Source organism: Polyodon spathula, chromosome 2 (assembly GCF_017654505.1).
Source record: "Polyodon spathula isolate WHYD16114869_AA chromosome 2, ASM1765450v1, whole genome shotgun sequence".
Taxonomy (NCBI): domain Eukaryota; kingdom Metazoa; phylum Chordata; class Actinopteri; order Acipenseriformes; family Polyodontidae; genus Polyodon; species Polyodon spathula.
Genome location: NC_054535.1, coordinates 12,509,451 through 12,528,968, shown reverse-complemented (window position 1 = coordinate 12,528,968; position 19,518 = coordinate 12,509,451). Strand labels below are relative to the sequence as shown.

General features: G+C 38.7%; 1 protein-coding gene across 5 annotated transcripts in view; it reads left to right on the top strand.

Annotated features, from left to right (window-relative positions):
* The window catches only part of LOC121330288 (actin filament-associated protein 1-like), a 78,448-nt gene extending 60,876 nt beyond the window's left edge, over window positions 1-17,572 (top strand). For 2 of the 5 annotated variants that reach the window (XM_041276710.1, XM_041276690.1), the window contains exons 6-18: window positions 760-939; window positions 4,385-4,477; window positions 4,931-5,006; window positions 7,620-7,772; window positions 8,118-8,329; window positions 8,644-8,789; window positions 12,994-13,111; window positions 14,462-14,722; window positions 15,059-15,170; window positions 15,765-15,929; window positions 16,211-16,401; window positions 16,554-16,718; window positions 17,546-17,572. In XM_041276710.1, coding sequence (XP_041132644.1) covers window positions 760-939; window positions 4,385-4,477; window positions 4,931-5,006; window positions 7,620-7,772; window positions 8,118-8,329; window positions 8,644-8,789; window positions 12,994-13,111; window positions 14,462-14,722; window positions 15,059-15,170; window positions 15,765-15,929; window positions 16,211-16,401; window positions 16,554-16,718; window positions 17,546-17,572 — 1,899 coding nt within the window. The remainder of the gene's footprint in view (window positions 1-759; window positions 940-4,384; window positions 4,478-4,930; window positions 5,007-7,619; window positions 7,773-8,117; window positions 8,330-8,643; window positions 8,790-12,993; window positions 13,112-14,461; window positions 14,723-15,058; window positions 15,171-15,764; window positions 15,930-16,210; window positions 16,402-16,553; window positions 16,719-17,545) is intronic. The other 3 variants (XM_041276700.1, XM_041276726.1, XM_041276718.1) reach the window with 3 other exon arrangements.
* Window positions 17,573-19,518: the final 1,946 nt, after the last annotated feature.

The window sequence follows — 19,518 nt, the reverse complement described above, 5'->3', positions numbered from 1 at the left end:
ACTCAGCTCTGGGCAGCTTACAGGCAAGCCCGCAGGCGCTCAGCCAGTCTACAGGGTCGCTGAGCTGAGGACACCCTGGCCCATCTAAGCCCCCCACCCCGGGCAGAGCTTGGCTAATTGTGCACCGCCACCTGGGAACTCCCATCCACAATCGGCAGTGGAATAGCTTGGACTCGAACCGCCGACGTCCAGGCTATAGGGCGCATCCTGCACTCCACGCAGAGCGCCTTTACGGAATGCGTCGCTTGGGAGCCAGTCTCTGCCCAGTTCTGAATCTTGTCTAGATCTTTTTGAATGACCTTTGCTGCTGCAGCGATGTTTGCCACTCCTCCTATTTTTGTGTCATTTGCAAATTTAACAAGTTTTCTTATTATAACAGAATCTAAGTCATTAATGTAGATTAGGAATAGAAGAGGACTTAATACTGATCCGTGTGGTACTCCACTAGTTACCTTGCTCCATTTTGAGGTTTCTCCTCTAAATTACATGCAACCTCTGTAGATTTAGTGCTTTTTATGTTGTATTTGTTATTTCTGTCAGCATTGTACACTCTTGGATCTGTCACCACTGCTTTCCGTTTTGACATTTTATTCTAAGCTTGTCTCATATTGCTCTAGTGAAAAAATATGGTTGTCGTCCTTAATGAGCACAGAGTCATACCATTTGCAGTAACTTGCCTATGCTGGCTTTTTTATCTACAGTGTCACATGCTGAACTCATTACAATAACCCATGTGCTATTTATTTTATGTTCCTGTAGTGTTATAAAAGCTCCAAAGACCAGAATCCCCAGATGGAGCTTATTCTAACTGGATGCAGTATCACCCACATCCCCAAGGATGGGAAAAAGAAGAAGCACGAGCTGAAGATCACACACCAAGGAGCAGATGCACTAGTGCTGGCTGTGCAGAGCAAGGAGCAGGCAGAGGAATGGTTAAAGGTATGGTCAAAGCCACATTGCAATTCTTTTCTAATGACTGATTGCATCAGTACACGTGTCAATATAAGGCAATCATATAGTGTGCTAACAGCTAGATACAGCTGGAAATACAATAGCATTACACTGTTTATTATTTACTTAATGTGTAATGCATATTCCAGCTGGGACAACCAACGCCTTCTGTTATTGTCTGCTATCAGTGCACCTCCAGATGTTTCTGGAATAATAAAATCTTTTTTCCACAAGACATCAGTAGAACTGGCTGAGGTCTGCAGCTGTGCTGCACTTGCTTATTTAAAAAAAGAAACTTCCCAACCACATGACAATGAATTCCCTCAAAACTTTTTTCTACTTTGGGACAGTTTCCATGGTTTAGGCTGACCTTTGTTCATCTCAGAACACAATTTTGCTGTTTTCAGAGCCTTTGGTTACAAACAAATAATTCCCTCTTCTGTTTTGCCCATTGCTGTATTTTCAAAGCAGCAACTCGAGGAATTCTTAGCAGCCAGACCTCAGTCTTTTCTGATTTATTATCTGATTCAATTCATTGTTTTAAACCATTCTCCAACCATAAGGAAGTTCGACAAAATCTTTACCTCGTTAAAAAAAGTTTGATTTTAATGGTTAGGACAAGTGGACTTGTGTTTTACGTTACTCATGGTACCATAACATCTTTGCATGGATTTATATTTGATACTGTGAATATTATCAGCCCATATCCTCCAGCAAAATGCAAGATATATCCAACCTCCACCCAAAGGGGTATTTTAATAATATTTAATAATAATGTTTATAGTATGTGACAGTTGCATAGGGATCTCTATTCAAGATTAGTCACCACTTATGACACTTTCATTTGGGTTTGATAAAATGAGCAACATGCAGCTGGGGTTGGTTTCCAAATAATCTTGCAAATAGCTTGCTTTAAAAATCCCTGAAAAACGACACCATCTTAGAATCAGCTTATATATGTCATTGATTTATTACAGATGGAAGTGTTTTTGGATACCATGCACACGTGTTTCTTCAACATTATATATGAGGTTACAAGGATATTCCCTGGGAAACTCCACCCCTAATTAATCCTTGGGGCATTTGGATCTATCGCAATGCCAAAACATTAGCAAATACATTTTGACTCGATAATTTGGTTTGGAAATTCAGTATTGTGTTATACCACATGAGGTTGATCATAGTCTATCAAACGTTTTAAGGATTTTCTTAAGGCCTTAATTCAATTATACAATACTATTCTGTATTTGTAAAAAACCTTGGATACCAAGTAAGTTTCCTTTCCATACTTTTGTTCTGCTGAAGGTCAAGTGCATCACACTATAAAGTACAAAAACATTGTTGATACAGAACTGGGTAATGTATTGGAACACAAATATATTAGTAATGCCCAATGTATTTTATTATCTTCTAGTTCTTGTAATATGGAATTGATTCTCTCTGTATTTATTTCTAACTCTCTCATGTTTCTCTCTTAAGGAGCACAGCATGTTGTGCTCGCTCTCTCTCTCTCTCTCTCTCTCTCTCTCTCTCTCTCTCTCTCTCTCTCTCTCTCTCTCTCTCTCTCTCTCTCTCTCCTCCTTTTTTCATCCTCTTCTTCTTTGGGTTTAGGAATCTCTGTAGAGTCTGTGGACCTCTCCTGTCTTCTCATCTCTCAGTAGGCCTGGTGAGACAGAGGCAGTGTGTACAGTCTTGTCAGTGGTTCTGTCCTGTATATTGCCTGTAGCGTGCAGTCTTGTCAGCAGTTCAGTCCTGTACATTGCCTGTAGTGTGCAGTCTTGTCAGCAGTTCAGTCCTGTATATTGCCTGTAGTGTGCAGTCTTGTCAGCAGTTCAGTCCTGTATAGTGCCTGTAGTTTACAATCTTGTCTGCTGTTTGGTCCTCTATAGTGCCTGTAGTGTACACTATGTTTTTTGTTCTATGTACATGAATGAATTCTGTACTAACTATGCAGTATACAGTAGAACCTATTGTATACAGTTTAATTAGTTCCAGGGATGTGTTAACCTGAGACAAAAATAACTAAAACAACAAAACTAGCTCTCTGTAAAAAAAAAAAAAAAAAAAAAAAAAAAACCTTGTTTAACTTCTTTTTTAACAATGATAATTGTGTTAATCCCTTGCTTTCTTGTTTTTTTTTTTTATTGAACATCATTAAACTGGGCAGTTTGCTGTACGTGAAGTCACAGCATGTAAAAAATGAAACAGAATTCTCAAATACAGTGTCTTTTTTAAAGAATCTGCAACTGAATCCATTCTGTCCTACAAAAAAGCTGAATTTTCTGATTTAGACCCATAATAAAATGTGGATTGATCAGTTTCAGTTGTAGCAGCATGTGTAAATGACACATGGCAGATGTCCATCGGTTAATAGAGGGTATCATGTATTACATATGACTGGTTCCACTGTACATGTATCAGTACTGCAGGGGTATTGAAGTGAGAAGTCTCTGAATGTCCTAACAATGAAAAAACATTCATGATCCCTGTAAAAAGCAGTATAGTGTAATGTATAAATACTCAAGAGAGTTTTTGACATGTTCCATAACATGTATGCTTAATCCTTAAGCAGTGTGTAGGGTGTGTGCCAGTGCTTTAAATCCTGCTTTCATTGTTCTATGTCCTGTAAGCTTGTGTTTCTTGAACACTTAAAACTATTCATATTGTTTAACTGCATTTGAAACAGAATGCAAAATCTGCCATACCCCTTAGTCTTATTATTATTGTTATTACAAATTAAGTATTACTAATCCTTTTTTTTTTTGAAGACATCTTAATGTGTATGTGCTAAAGCTATTTCCATGTTACCTTGTTGTAAAATATGCTGTAGAATGTTATTCCCTTTAGAACCCACATATTAAGCTTCAATTACGAGTTTGTAATTCTTTAAAAGTTAACTGTAAAGTCTAATTTTAAGCAAGTGACTGTGCACACAAGGTGTGCCAACAACGCCTGAAAATGCTAGCCTCTAAACTGTCTACAAATTGCATTTGGACAAGTCTGCCAAAATGAACTGAGTGTGTGGTAAGGGCAGTTTCTGAAAACATGACAGCCATTGTATGAGGTTTGGAGAGGAGATTGATGTGAGAGGAAGAAAACTTCCAGGAATTCATTGCGTCTCTGGTTTGCTTTTCAGACTTTTTTTGGGGGTAATATTCTTTGACTGTGCAGTTGTGATGGTACAGAAAAAATAAAATGAAGTGGAAAAATAGACCCTCATTTAAAGATAAAGCCCTGGCTTTGATTAACTCAGGGTTCAACTTAAAATCTTCTTTGTTGTCTTTTATAATGACTGGAAACAAAGAGCTAGAACTACTTCCAGCAATTACAAGTCAAAACCTAAAAAGGGAAATCTGATACTGTATTGTATTTACTGTATTGGCAATTATTTATGTATTTTAATACCCACCACTGCAATTTCCTATTGTTTTAGGTGATTAAAGATGTTTGCAGCAGTTGCAATGCAGTAGTTGATTCAGATGGGGCTGCCTCCAGTTCTCCATTACATAAGACAGAGCAAGAAAAGGTAAAAAGTAAACTGAATGTTTCTTTGATTTTAGTCTGTCAAGATGAATCCCATATCTACCATAGCAGATCATCCTTGGAGCTATGTTAAATTGAGGTACTGGTGGTATTGGAGGGTGTCATATTGTATTTGGCCACCTGGTGGTGGTGGTGTGTTTTAAAGGGACCAATAAAAGCTTAAAGGGAATTTTTTATGAACCATATTCAACAAAACATCAGTATTTTGTTTTCAAACATAGCCCTATCCACTAATAAACAGTTTTTCAAGCACTTTTCAGAGTTCCATCCCATTATACTTCATAGTTGGCAAAAGGTACAGAAGTGGTGCTTAATGGTTTACACTTACAGATGTTCTCATGGATCCTGTTTAGGAATTCTGTGTGTATTAAAAAGCACAGAGGCACTGTTAAAACAGTTTGAAGCCTTCCAATAAACACTCTTTGTACTGTTTCAGAAATTGTCATGTGACCGGCCATGTTCGGATGGAGAGTGGAATCTAGAGAACGGAGCTGCTGATGTGAAAGAGCAGGGTAAGTTTGTTTGTGTGATGAACTGATTGTGACTTCATTCAGTGTGCATGAATAAGGGCTTTATTAGATGCGTCACAGAGATATGTACCGGAATAGCTTGCTAAAAGGAAGTTTGTATTAGAAATGTTAGGACTTTAACGGAAGATTGAAGACACTGCAAAGAATCCATGGTGAGGGGCCCTAATATATACAGGCCAGCATGGAGGGTTTCTTAAAGGGTAGAAAATCCATTCGAAATAAACATTTAAAAAATCCAGCTGCACAGAATATAGCTCTTAACAGTTGCAGATGTCAGCTATATTATTTCTGTGTCTGTGTTGTGCTGCTGTAGTGACAGTCTGCAGTTGCACACTTCATTCTGTGTAATGCTACTGCCCCCAACAGGTCATCTCTGTAATTGTGTTGGTTCAACTTTGTGACCCCTGCCTGGAAACACTTTATTTTTCCTATAAGCAAACAACAAGTTCTCAGACACTCCTCAATATTTAGCAATGTCTTACATCATCTCTTTTCTCTGGAATTAGTATTGAACAAAATGGCTATCGACTATAGCACTTAAAGTGAAGCCCTTTGATGTCTGAAAGCCCTTTTTCCCTTAGATTATTATTATTATTATTATTATTATTATTATTATTATTATTATTATTATAATTATAATTATTATTATTATTATTATTATTAACTGCATGGTTATTTAGAAGTTCAGTCATTAAAACCTGTTTTTAATAATGCTGTAAAGATTAATTTACAGTTTATGACATAAATCCAGCTAGACAAATGTTGGACTTGCTTTGGAATTCAGCCAGCTTTATATCACAGATCTATTTCAAAATAATAGATTACAGGGTAGCTGCCCCCTTCAGCAGAAAAGTGCTCTTTAACAGAATGCTGGGAATGCCAAGTCTAAAGAGGAGATTGCTACTGAGCCCCTGATGACTCTTCATACATTACAGCCATCCTGGCCCCGGTTAGCTTCTGAGATTGCTACAAAATAATGAGAAAATGTGTCTCACCCAAGTATATGATACAAAGGCATGCATAGCAAAAAACCGCTGCTGCCTTGCCCTTGCCCAGTTGGCACAGGGAGCAGTGTGGGTTCTTTGATCCAGTTGAGCCACAGTGGGAATCCAACAGGGTGTTTGCAGTGAGACACCATGGTTCAGCCTGTTGTCTCTTGGCCTCATTGAAGAGCCAGTGGTGGAACGCCATAGGAAGGTCATCCAACAGTTCGCTCAAGTCATTTCTCATTGGAACAGGTCTACGGCACAAAACTGCACTCGAAACAGACCACTAAATCAAAACATATTGGTAGTAACGACAAGCGGTTTTTCGAGGAATATGTTAGTGTAAACATCTTCTTAATCTTTTATATGTGCCCCTCATTTTTTGAGGAGAAATGTAGGTACTTTATTGCTTTATTATTCCTCTCAGAGCTAAACGTTGACTTTACCAGGTCTGTTCTTGCCAGTACCCTAGGGCAGAAGTGGCCAACCCTGGTCCTGGAGAGCCGCAATCCTGTAGGTTTTCTGGGTATCTTTAAAACGTCGATGGTTGAAGACCTCGACAGAGATGTTAGTGTTGTCCAATTATAAAAATAATTAGTTCAATTAAGTAATTGAGAACTCGGAGGGGGAATGAATACCAGACGACCCAGAAGCTCTCCAGGACCTACGGCTACACTTTAGATTTTAATCAACACTGAGACACTGATCAGAATAAGGGTTGCTGTATGCTTTACTTGCAAAGAATCAAAACTTCCATATTCCAGAAGTCCACTTATTAAATTTTGACCTGACAGAGGCATTTGTTTTTGCGCAAATATCCCTTTTGAAAAATTGTACAACCAAAGTTACGGATATTCTTCAGAGTGAAGCAAATGTTGGAGCGATTCCTTCATCAGCCCAGCTGAGACGTGGACACTTACCTAATGTTGCTGAGTATCACAAGCAGGAGATTATGGAAATGGTAAAACAGTCTGGTTGCTTGTCAGTGGTCACTGACGAGTTGACAGATGCCCAAGATCAGTATGGGTTGCACATTGTATTTGTTTTGCAAGACCTAAATGGTGAACATGCACCTGACGTACTAGAACTGAAAGCTGTCCGTAGATACACTTTACCTACAGGCTGTTAATTACAACACCGTTTTACAAGCTATTGTAAAGTGCTTGGGTAACTTTGATGTTAATTTTGCTGTCAGTGCATTTATCTGTATATCTGGCGTTTTTTAAAAAAAAAAAAAATCTGTACAAGTAATTTATTGTATTTTTCCATGCAATTCCGCAAAACACAACACTTTACGTGCGACAATGCTGTGAATTTTAAAGACAAGTTCTGTGATTTTCACAGGGCCTTAATCATGAGTGGATCACGTCTGGATGTTTTATTGAGTTTAAAGTTATGCAGTGTTAAATGATTTAAAGTAAAAAATAAGATTGTCGCTCAGAATACTTTAGGCGAGAGAGAACCATGAATGAATAACATGTGGACAGATATCACAAACCACCGTCAAAAGCAGGGTTGGCAGGTGCACAAAACATTTGAAATGAGGGAGTGATTTATGTACTGATTGGGAATATTACAAAAAACATCACAGGATGTGTTTCTGTTCTAGCAGGGAAAGGAAAGAAAAACTCAAAGAATGAGCAAAAGGGCACTGTGAGTAAAGTAGCGGGAAAGAAGATTACAAAGATCATTAGTTTGGGAAAGAAGAAACCATCGACTGATGAGCAGACCTCTTCAGCAGAGGAAGATGTTCCCACCTGTGGTAAGTCTGTGTGGGCTGTGTGTTTGGGTGTGCTGTTTTATAGGACCAGTAAGGGTGGGGGTATTTCAACGCCTCTTGCAAGCATATATTAACAAGGTTCAGTTCAGTAAACGGGGGCATAAATATAAATACATGGATGTAACTTTTTTTTAATCATCTTGCAATAGATGCACTGAAATAGTGTTAGGCCAGTGTATTAATTATAATGTGTATTTGAAAATGGGATTGTACTTCAAGATGCAAAACAATGTCTGGTTCTATAGTACAAAGTCCAACATGTATTCTGGCTTTAACTGTTCAGAAAAGGCCATTGTGATTGTGGGAATCGATGGTTCGGTTTTGTAGGATATCTGAATGTTCTGTCCAACAACCGCTGGCGAGAGCGCTGGTGCCGAGTGAAAGACAACCAGCTGATTCTGCACAAGGAGCGGACGGACCTGAAAACGCACATGGCCTCCATCCCACTGCGGGGCTGTGAGGTCATCCCAGGCCTGGATTCCAAACACCCCTTAGCATTCCGTCTGCTGCGCAATGCACAAGAAGTGGCTGTGCTTGAGGTACATGACCCCTTTGTTCACAGAGCTGCCAGCCAAAGGGCAGCTTAATCCCTTCCTGTCATCAATGCCAGTTATCTAAGTGATTGTATTACAGGATAGCCATTTCAGCATGCAGGCTCATTTCCTATGAAGCTCTATAATCACATTAGGGGAGAGGAAACAAATCTTGTAAGACGAAGATTAGGTTAGAGTACTTGTGCTCCTTTTTCCCCCCATGAGGATAAAGAACATTGTATAATAAGTAATAAGCAAGGAAGAGGGGGACTAATAATTCCATTGAGCTCGCTTTCAATTCTCCACGGCTGTTCCCACAGGCCTCTTCCTCCGAGGGAATGGGCAGGTGGCTTGGCGTCCTGCTGGCAGAGAGCGGCTCTTCCACAGACCCTGCAGCTCTGCACTATGATTACATTGATGTGGAGACGACTGCTAATGTGGTACAGTTGGCAAAGCAGTCCTTCTGGTAAGAATGTTGGCAGAACAACTGGAAAAGTACGAAAGATCCTGCTGTATAGCATATTAAAATAGCAAAGTCCGATAAAGAAATTGAATTGTGAAAGAATGGTATAACAAAAACCCAGAAGTATAGTAGATGTGGCACGCTTAGAAATATGTGTAATAAAATTAAAATGTGCAAAGAATTGCTCAACTGCAGTTTCCAAGTCAGGGTTTACTATTTGAAGGCTGTAGACCAGCCTTGACTGGTACACAACATGGTTTTAGAAGTGGGATAGTGACCCATGTGGGAACTACACAAAGGAGAAAAAAAAAATGGAAGTGCAATTTAAAGAAGTTAATCAAAGTTCAGCTGCAGATACAGAATCAGACAGCAGGGGCAGCAGCTTCTACACCTTCTATAGTAAGCAGCAAGCCAGAAGGAGTGACTAGAGCCGGAGTTGTAGCTGCAGAAGCCAGATTTTCTGGTGTGAATGTCAGAGAGGGAGAAGCTGCCATCCTGAAAGCAAGAGGAACGAGCTGCTGTCACATAAGCCAGAGAGGGAGGAGCCGCTGTTGTCCCGAGAGCCAGAGGGTGAGGAGCAGATGCCGTTTCTAGACTCAGTGGGGGAGGAGCCACTGCCGCCTCCAGTGCCAGAGAGGGAGGAGCTGGTGCTGTCTCCAGACTCAGAGGGGGAGGAGCCAGTACCATCTCCAGTACCAGAGGGGGAGGAGCTAATGCTGCCTCCAGAATCAGAGGGGAAGGAGCACTGAACTGCAGTTTCTGAGTCGGGGTTTACTATTTCAAGGGCACTGACCAGCCTTGACCTTCAGGCTCTTTACCATAGCCATAGGGTCTGATCTTTGATCTTCGCGCAATCCAATTGCTAAATTTGTGCCTCGCAAAAAAATAGTGCTTTGGCACAAAATGAGAGATATTCCAAAACAGCACAAAGCCGTTGCGAGACATTGGAATATAGCAGTTTTTTGAGCAATTCGCAAATCTGTTTTTGCCTTGCAAAACCATCTGCGCATTCACTACCAATATAGCAACTGCACACAACAGCCAAGCGAGAAAGCAGAATGATGGACAGTCTCCATTAGTAATGGCATTACCCCAACAAGCTGCTATCATTGGTGTTGCCACAATATGTACCGATATGACAGCAGACGAGACCACACAATATATCGTGCACACATACATACGGACCAAAAAAACTGGTTTTCTGAATAAGGTGTCTAGAAGGGCTAGTATTCCAATAGTATCCTAATACTAAGTGGGTATTTGGTATCATATTTTTTTCGGAATACTGGTATGCAGAATACAGACGGATTTATTCAGAATATCCTGTTTACATGGCATGGAATAGCTATTCAAATTTCCCACTACCACTATCGATGAGTCGAGACGATACCTGGACACGATTTGCTCATTGCTGAGCTCCTCATATGTGTGCCGAGGCCGGTCCACCCTTTCAGCATATCTTCGCCTATGTCGGGGTTTCTGTTGCGGGGTGTGCCTTGCATCATTCACAGCCACATGTCGACAGACACGCTGCATGCTACCCACGTTTCCTGCATGCTACCCACGTTTGTTGCCTGTTTCTAGTCAGTGCTGGAATGGTAGTGTGCGCGGAGTTAACGCAGTCCTTTTACAATCCTTATTTTGCGCATCACAAACCTGATTTTATGCTTGGCGCATACCTTCGACTATACCAGGATCACACATATTGTTGGCCACTCCCCCCATATGGTTTTAGTTAGAATTCTAGTGGCGTTATTCTGAACAAGCTTCAAGCGGGATATCACACGTTGTGGGACACCAGAAAAAAGTGCATTACAGTAATCAATTCTAGATAAAATAAAGGCATGCCTTAGTCTCTCGGCATCAGATATGGAAATAATGGGTCTAATTTTGGCTTTATTTCTCATGTAATCCCACACCTTCCTTTACCTTGGTTCTGTGATCCCACTAGCATAACCTCTGCTTTATCTGAATTCAACTTTAGAAAATGTTGTGACATCTAATGCTTGATGTCTGTAAGGCAAGTAGCTAATAACACCCAGGCAGAAGAAATTCCTGGATTTAGGGACAAATATAGCTATGGAAGTTCACTTTGTGTCTGCGCATAATGTCACATAACAGTAGCATATATAATGAAAACAGCAAGGGACCTGGAATGGAGCCCTGTGGAACACCGCAGACAGCTTCCTATAATGCAGATTTTACCTCCCCAATAGAGACAAACTGAAACCTATCAGAAAGATAAGATTTGAACCAGGATAGGACAAGGCCAGACAGTCCTACTGTGCTTTCAAGACGATTCAGTAGGATGGAATGATCTACAGCATCAAAGGCAGCACTTAAATCAAGAAGAATTAATACTGATGGAAAGCCTGAGTCAGAGCTTATCAGCAGATCATTCACAACCCTGACAAGGGCAGTCTCAGTATTATGTACAGCACGAAAACCAGACTGAAACTTCTCGAATATACCATTAAGAGTTAGACATTTTATTTAATTATGCAGTGAATATTTCCCTGCTTAGTAAATGTTTTTACAAATCTAACGTGTTGTGTGAAAGGCTGTTTAAACACTTTCTGAAATATTTGTAATGATTTTTTTAAAGATCCACGCTTTCCATTTGATCCCTTTTTATTTGTTACTTTTGGCATATGGCTTTAGTTTTTCTAAGACACATACATCCAATTTAATACCCTTTAACTCAGGGCTTCCCAAACCCAGTGTCTCCTGGTTTTCATTCCAACCGAGCTCTCAATTACTTAACTAAACCCTTAATTTAACTTGTAATTTGATTAATTTTACCTTTTTAATTGTTCTCCGCTCCTAAAATGTTCCAAGAATGTTATAGTTGACTTGAAATCTGCAACTATTTATCGCTGAGCATAAGTAAAAAGTTCAATTAATTATTAGTTCAATTTAGGGTCCCCGATGACTGAGTTTGGGAAGCCCTGCCCTAACTGATAAAGTACCATTCGACTACTTGATTAGCCAGCTTATCCAGAAAGGCTGAGGGCTAAGCCACTGCTTTCCATTATACCCTATTGTAGTTGTCCAGCAGATAACTACACCTTATAAACCTCATAGATGATTTAGGACCAATCACATTTCGCCACTGCAATAAGATGCCAATTACATAGAGAGCGTTGGTCAATTACATATTTTCCTGCAAGCTTTTTATATCCTGTAGGGATGCATATCCTTAGTGATGGATATACTGTATAGTGACCGCACCATTGTTAGGGCATGTACCTTGCCACAGTGTGGCATACACTCCGTCAGGTGCTGAAAGCTTTCTTGTTAATCAGTTCTCTTATTAATACTTCCATTCAATTGGAGATAGAGAATTATGATGATGTATGTGTCATTAATGTTCATCCCAACGTGCTTAATTGGATTGAGAGCCTGGGAATGTGGTGTTCGTTTGGAGCACAGGAAGGACTCGGGATGTACCAGGAGAACATGCTCCAGATCAGCATGATTCCAAATCCAATCGGATACATTATGATAAACTCATTTTCACAGTGCTTTTGTCCTAAGCAAGCTATTGCAATGCAGTGCAAAGAAAGCACACAAAATATATATCTTTATTTAAAAAAATAACAATATAAGCAGCAGCCAAAGGGTATAATAGTAAAGTGTGCTCAACGGTCTGGTAAAGTCATTTGTGGTATTGCAAAAGGTTTGGAAAAAGTATAGAATTCGTTTGCCAAAACGCTATTCCAAAAGATTAACAAAATACAAACACAAAAATCTGAAAAAAAAGTTCTCATGAGCTTTTGTTGCAATAAAAATTACCTGTTAAAATCATTTCACATGTTCTTGTTTATTTCAACACCTGTTCCCCAGAAAGCATCTATAACGAAACTCAATAACCTCAAGCCTGGTGGTCTTCAAACAGATTCACAAAACATAGGAACTCAAACTCCCTCTAGAACTTTAAACTCCTGTGCAAATATTTGAACTAAACTGAAAGTATATTGTTTACAAACGAGCTTCCGATTTACTGTTTGCGGCTATCGACACAGTAGCTATCGACACTGTAACTATCGACACAGTAGCTGTCGGCAGTAGCTATCGACACTGCATTTTTTACATCTGCTCTTAGTCGTGACAGCACTCTGTGCTGTTTATGAAATATGTGCCAGAATCTTTCTTTCAAGTGTGGCTAAAATGATTTTCTCATCCAGCATATTTGTTTCTCATTAAGCTTCACAAACAGGCGTGCTGTGTCTCCTAACCCCTATTTGGATAACCCCACTAATGGCTATTCCTGCCCTTCTGGGGTCGCCCTGCATTATGATGATGTCCCATGTATAAATGGATCGGTAAGGTTTCCTTCTAATATTCTTTTAAAGATGTTAACAGCCAAAGGGGCTCAGTTAACTGGTCTCTTGCTGCTAAGTCACATTGGGGGAGTTTCCATATGTGTTCTAATTTTGCTCGAAACATTGTGCTCGAGCCAGATGAAAAGGTTTGTGTTTGTTTGAGTTTGTTTTACTTGACAAGACCCTCTTTTCACCTGAAGTCATGCAATTGAAGGGGAAAGGAGGACGTCGATATGCAAATTAGCCATGCGTAGCATTCTTGTGCTGTTTTCGCAGACAGCTCTGGAAAATGTAGTTTCCATGCACAGAGAACAGGTACACGAGAGAATCTCACCTGGAAATCCATGGTTGCCAGGTAACATCTTGTTTGAGTGAATTTTTAAAGCACAGTGTTAAGCTCATGTTATAAAACCGGGATTTATAAGCCTCGTTCCTGGTTGTTTAATAATGTGTTTTACTGCTCTTGCCCAAATTGTTTTTCAAATGCACATTTGTTGGGTAGCATATAATTAGTAGTGAATAATATTTAATCAAGTTTATCACACAACTTATTAATTGAAGAAAAAATAAATAATAAACCCGGAGGTATATAATGTCCAACCCAGCTATTGCAGATCACCATAGCTGAAAACCGGCGGAGACTTAGGATTATAGAGAGCTGTGACAGACACCTCCACGTATGCTCCCAAGGCTGTCTGGATTGGGAGCAGTGAACGATTTCATGTGAAATGCAGGTTTCCGTGAAAAAATGGGTTTTTACATCATGCTCAACTGTAAATGAGACAGCCTATCCATCTTTGTAGCCGTTATTTTCGGCCACAAACCCGATCCTGTTGAGCTGTTCTCCTAGACGTACACATGGATCGCTACTTCACGTGTAAATAAACACACATGGAAACTCCCCCATTGAGGGCTCAGAAGTATATCACATACCTTTTCTCATTCTGGTCTGTATCTGAATTGCTGGGGTTCCCATCTCTTTCTCATTGGTCACGGTTTTTCTATACAGGCAGCAAACTAATCATGTGTGCAAAATGGGGCTTTTTTTACCATGATACAAAAAATAATCAAAGCTGAAATTTGCAACTTTACTGTACATGGGACCCCTTTAAGCTGAAATGTGAAGGTTTTCTGAATGAATAACATTTAATTAGGCAAGCTTGCATAAGGCGGGGTCATCTTGCTTCTAAAATGACACCATGTTCCCACTTACTATACAATGCCAGCTATTGAACATTTACTAAAAGACAATAACATTGCTTCTTACCCTGACTTGAATTCACTAATCCATCTTTTTTGTCTACTTGTCAATAACACGTCTTGCTGCTAATATCACATGTGTTATCACAGGAACCAGGAGACAAAATGTATTCCACTCCAGCTAGCAGAAACTGGAGGGATGAGGGGCTGTATGAGAACGCTGGCCTGTATGAAAATTCCCCTTCTCCAACGCTTGCTGCCCGCTACTCACCTAAGCTTTCTAGGGCTTCTTCATCTAAACAACCACCTGCTAACCAGTACAAAACTCCTACCCCCTCCAAACTTCCCTCTTCTCTGCCTGTCACTAACACCTCTGCTGGGGGGCGGGGATCAGCCGGGCCAGCCTCACAGGTGAACTGCCACTGTTAACCCCTTCCATGCAATGCTTTTGAGTCTATACCTGTCTACAGCTTCTCCCCCTTTCCTCCGTATGGGTTTGTGTGAAATTTAGCTTTTCCTGTCTAAAGATCGGTTACTGGTTATTTATTTTGAAGGTTCTCTTGACATGTTCTGTCAGGGAAGCAAAGCACTCTACTTGCTGGTATCTTTGTGTGTGTGTGTGTGTGTGTGTGTGTGTGTGTGTGTGTGTGTGTGTGTGTGTGTGTGTGTGTGGTCATTTTTTTGAGGCATTAGTTCTTTTTGTATATAGTACGTGTGTGATAATAGCAGTGCTATACCGCTAAACAGATCAAAGGAAAGAAAATACCTGTGACCAACGGAGTTGCTCCCAAGCAGAAAGTGGACAGAGCCCAACTGAAGAAGCCAAATGGAAACACTACGATTAAACGCAACAATTCCAGTAAGTATCGTGATGAGTTTACTGTGCATTTCCAGGCTTGGGCGGTTCTCCAGTGTTCTAGTAAACTGGTGTAGCATCATGATTTACAGACAGAGGTATGTACAATAGATTCTGGGCAAGCGGCAGACCAGCAGAGTGTAGTTAACAAGTCAATTGAAAGTAAACAAAGGGGGGTGAACCAGACCCAAGTTGGTGGTGGATGGGAAAACATTTAGTGAGCAGTATTAAATGGAACATACTCAATGTCTTTTATTAAGAAAACAAGTAAGATTTTCTAAGTGCTTATAAAAGCATACATTTTAGACATGGGTTGTAATTGGGAGATATTTGGTTTTCAGGTTCAAAAAGCTTTTCCAAACAAACAAAGAAAAAAGAAAAAAGAAAGAAAAACGAAATGTCTAAGCTCACTGGTTAGAAAACCTGCAGTCAGTAGCTAGTGTGGAAAACAGAATATTCATTTAAATCTAAATTTTGCCAACCTAGACAAACTAGAAATCAGACTACAGTACTGAGTTAATAGAGCGAACCACAGTGAGTATTCAGCATTTAAATTATGGATGAAATCTTTCCAATTTATTTTCCATTTCTCTAAAGATGCAGATCAGTACAAGTATGGTAAAAACCGTGTAGAAGCCGATGCCAAGAGACTGCAGGCCAAGGTAGATGAGCTCCTGAAAAAGAAGCAGGACCTCCGCAACCGGCTGGCCCAGCTGAGGAAGGAGAGAAAGGACCTCCGAGCTGCAATAGAAGCCAATACAGGTGCAGTTTTAAGGCTTCTGCAGTGCCACTTAATACATTATTTTTAGCCTAATATGTTTTTGCTAAACCTCTTCTAATACAAATGCTTTACAGTTTTATACAGCACAGTGGTTGATTCCACCTAGTGAAAAAGAGTACCCCTGGAATGACTTTGTAATTAAGATGACCATAATATTTGCATTAGTCAATATGCATATATGCTGTACATATGTTTATTGTTCCCAAAAAGAAACATCCTTTATTTGAATTAATTTTAAAGTGTTCTCCTTTATGAACCGCAGGCAGGAAATCCCAGACTGTTCTTGAGGACAAGCTGAAGAGACTGGAAGATGAGTGTAAACAGAAAGAGACGGAACGCGTCAATCTGGAGTTGGAGGTGACGGAGGTCAAAGAGAGCCTGAAGAAAGCCATGAACGGCGGGGTTACTCTGGGTCTGACCATTGAGCCAAGGTCTGGGACCTCCAGCCCTCAGGTGAGCTGGGAAACTATTGCATTCTGCTTATTCTTAGCTCCCAAAAGTAGTCATTTTATCCCCCCCAAGCAGAAGCTGTTTTTGTGTGGTTTGTCTTGCCCCTTGTAAACAAGGCCTCATTCTGTGTTCTTTCTACCTGTGGTGTCTTTCAGTCCCCAGTGTTCATGCGACGCACTCTTGATAATTCCCCCGCCTCCAGCTGTGACACCAGCGATACAGAAACCTCCTCGCTTCCTGTGAACAGCGCTGCTGCACTGGAGAGACGGTCCTCACAGAAGACATCCCCAAATCGGGGTCATGTTCTTCGGAAAGCCAAGGTCAGTCCTGCTGCGTTGGCACAAAAATAAAGTTGGCTTACCCAGATATCTACTTGGTATGGCAGGTCGCTGAGGCCATTGAAAAAACAAAACAAAACAAAAAACAAAAAACCTTGGTTACATGTCAAGGTTACAAGATCATTTATCTCTTGATCTCAATCATTCCGTTATCTCGTGATCACAAGATCATTTATCTCTGTTATCTCAAGATCCTGAGATAAATTATCTTGTGATCTCAACATAATTATTATTTATTTTTTTTATTTTTTTTTGCGGTGACCTCAACAACCTGGACTAGTTTAACTGGCTGGCTGGCTTAATTTAAGAACTCAAAATTATTTCTAACATTAAAGGGATTACCTTTATATTTACAAAGAAGTAAGAAATTAAATATACAGAGAATTTAGAATATATGAAGCATATATTTTAACATTAACTTTGCTTTAGAAGTCCAATAGTGTTTCTTTTTTTTAATTTTTTTTAAACACCTTGCTTAATTGTATTTTGTGTGGTCTGTTTAATTCTTGTTTTGTTTTGGAATTGTTTGTTGGATTTTATGAAACCAAAGCTCATAGCCAGTCCGAAATGGCTGCTATGCCATACGATTTTACATTGTTTATTTTCAGTAGACATCAAAGTAAAAATTTACAGCTGGATGCCCTCCAATTCTAAACTTGACCTTCAGCTGAGTTGTATTTATGTTTTATTTATCAACATAAAAGAATTACTGTACCTGATTGTTTAAATGGGGCCGTCCACAATGCTTATTTTTAAATCACAATTCCTAAGACAATTAACACAATATATTTTCTCTTTTCTCTTTTTAGGAATGGGAAATGAAAACTGGCACATAGACAAATAGAAGCGAAAATATATATATATATATATATTATATCTCATATATATAATATATAATATCTAATATATATATATATTATATATATATATGCAAAAGTTATGCGTTGAAATACGAAACAAAAAAAGACTTTTTTTTTTTTTCTAAAGGAAGACTTCCTTTTTAAAAATGCCAAACATATTTAAAAATCAATACAAATAAAATAATCATCACTTAAATTTAAGTTAATCCATTAGAGGACCAAAATTTGGTTTAGACATCAGAAAAAAGAATAGTTATTTATTTGTAAATGTTTAAGTAAATATTACGTTGCCTTTATTATTTATATTGATTTATATTTAATGCTTTTTTAAATCGGGCCTCCCAGTGAACATATTATAGTGCAGTTTAATAGAAGGTTATTTTACTGCTATAAATCACAAAACCGGTTGGTTCTTACTATATAAAGTATATTGTAAAATCTTTGATTCGGTAATAAAAAAGGTGTTTTGCATGTATAGATTTACATGCAGTTATTTAAAAAATAGTGATATATAAAGGCGTAGTACCAAATGTGATATATTTGATTCACATGTTTCATTAATTTTAGTACCAGGTATACTATCCCTTTAAATGTCATGGTTTGTGTTTTGTTTCAACATTCAGAAACAGGTCTTTGTTGAAGCTTTTTTTTTATTTATTTTCCAGTATTTAAGATTGTATGTCATATTATAGAAAAGCTAGTGGGCTATATGTACTAATATTACATACATGTTCGTAAATACAAATTCGTAGCCACCGTCCTTTGTAGAATTTTTGCATGTGATGTACTAAACAGCTCTTTTTTATGAGCAAGTACCGTAATATCACTGCAAGTTTATGAACAGCATAAATCACTGCTCATCATACAGGAGAGATCAGAATTTGCATCTCATTGTAAATAGATTTGCAACTTCCTTCTGACAAAGATAAATCAGTGGTATAGTGAACAGAAAGAAGTAGCAGCAAATATAATAGGATGGAGCTATGGCTTCTGCAGACTCCGACCTTGATGAAACTATGGCACTGGCCAAAAAGAAAAGGAAAACAAACTTCCACAAGGACGAATTGACCTGTTAGTGAAATGGAAAAAAAGTCAGGAAATATTAGTTAACACTTTGCAGTGCCAAATAAAATTAAGAAACATGGAAAGAAATAACTAAGAAAATAAATTCACTGGGACCAGTGCCAGCGCTAGGATTTACTGTGCCCCTGTGTAAGGCTGTGAAGTAACTTCTCACCCAAAAAAAAAAAAAAACAAACAGAAAAAGAAAAACCGAGGATCGCTGCTGCAGCACAACCTAAAGAAAACCTTTTGAAAATAAATACATCAGCAGCAAAATCTGATGTATTTTCTTCACAAAACATATTCTAACAAGACAGTAATCAATCAAGCAACATTATATCCAAACATTTTAATAATTATGTAGCAAGATTAATCAATTTGCTTATTAATAGTTAATATTGAAACATAGTAATACCTTCAAATTAGTCACAAAAGGTATTAGTCATAGGCATCAATTGGATTTTTAAAGAAATGATTATTGTTTATTGATTAAGTTATTGTACTAGCCTGCAGTACACATGCATTCACTACTCATATGCGAAAACATACTTCTGTTAACACACTTAACAAGCTAGTATCTCAAAAGCATATTCATTTAACTTTTGTTTGAGTCTGTGTATGTTTTAGATGTGTAAAGGAAAAAAGTACAATACATACATTAGGCTAGGCACTACATAATTAATGTTTTGTAATTTACCATTTGGTTACTTAACACAAAGTTTTGTTTCACTTTGAGCTTCCCTTCATGACTTAAAAGACACGAAGGGAAGTAATTTGTTTTCGGGGCATTGTATATTTTACTTCATTAACAGTCCATTGTCATATATATATATATATATATATATATATATATATATATA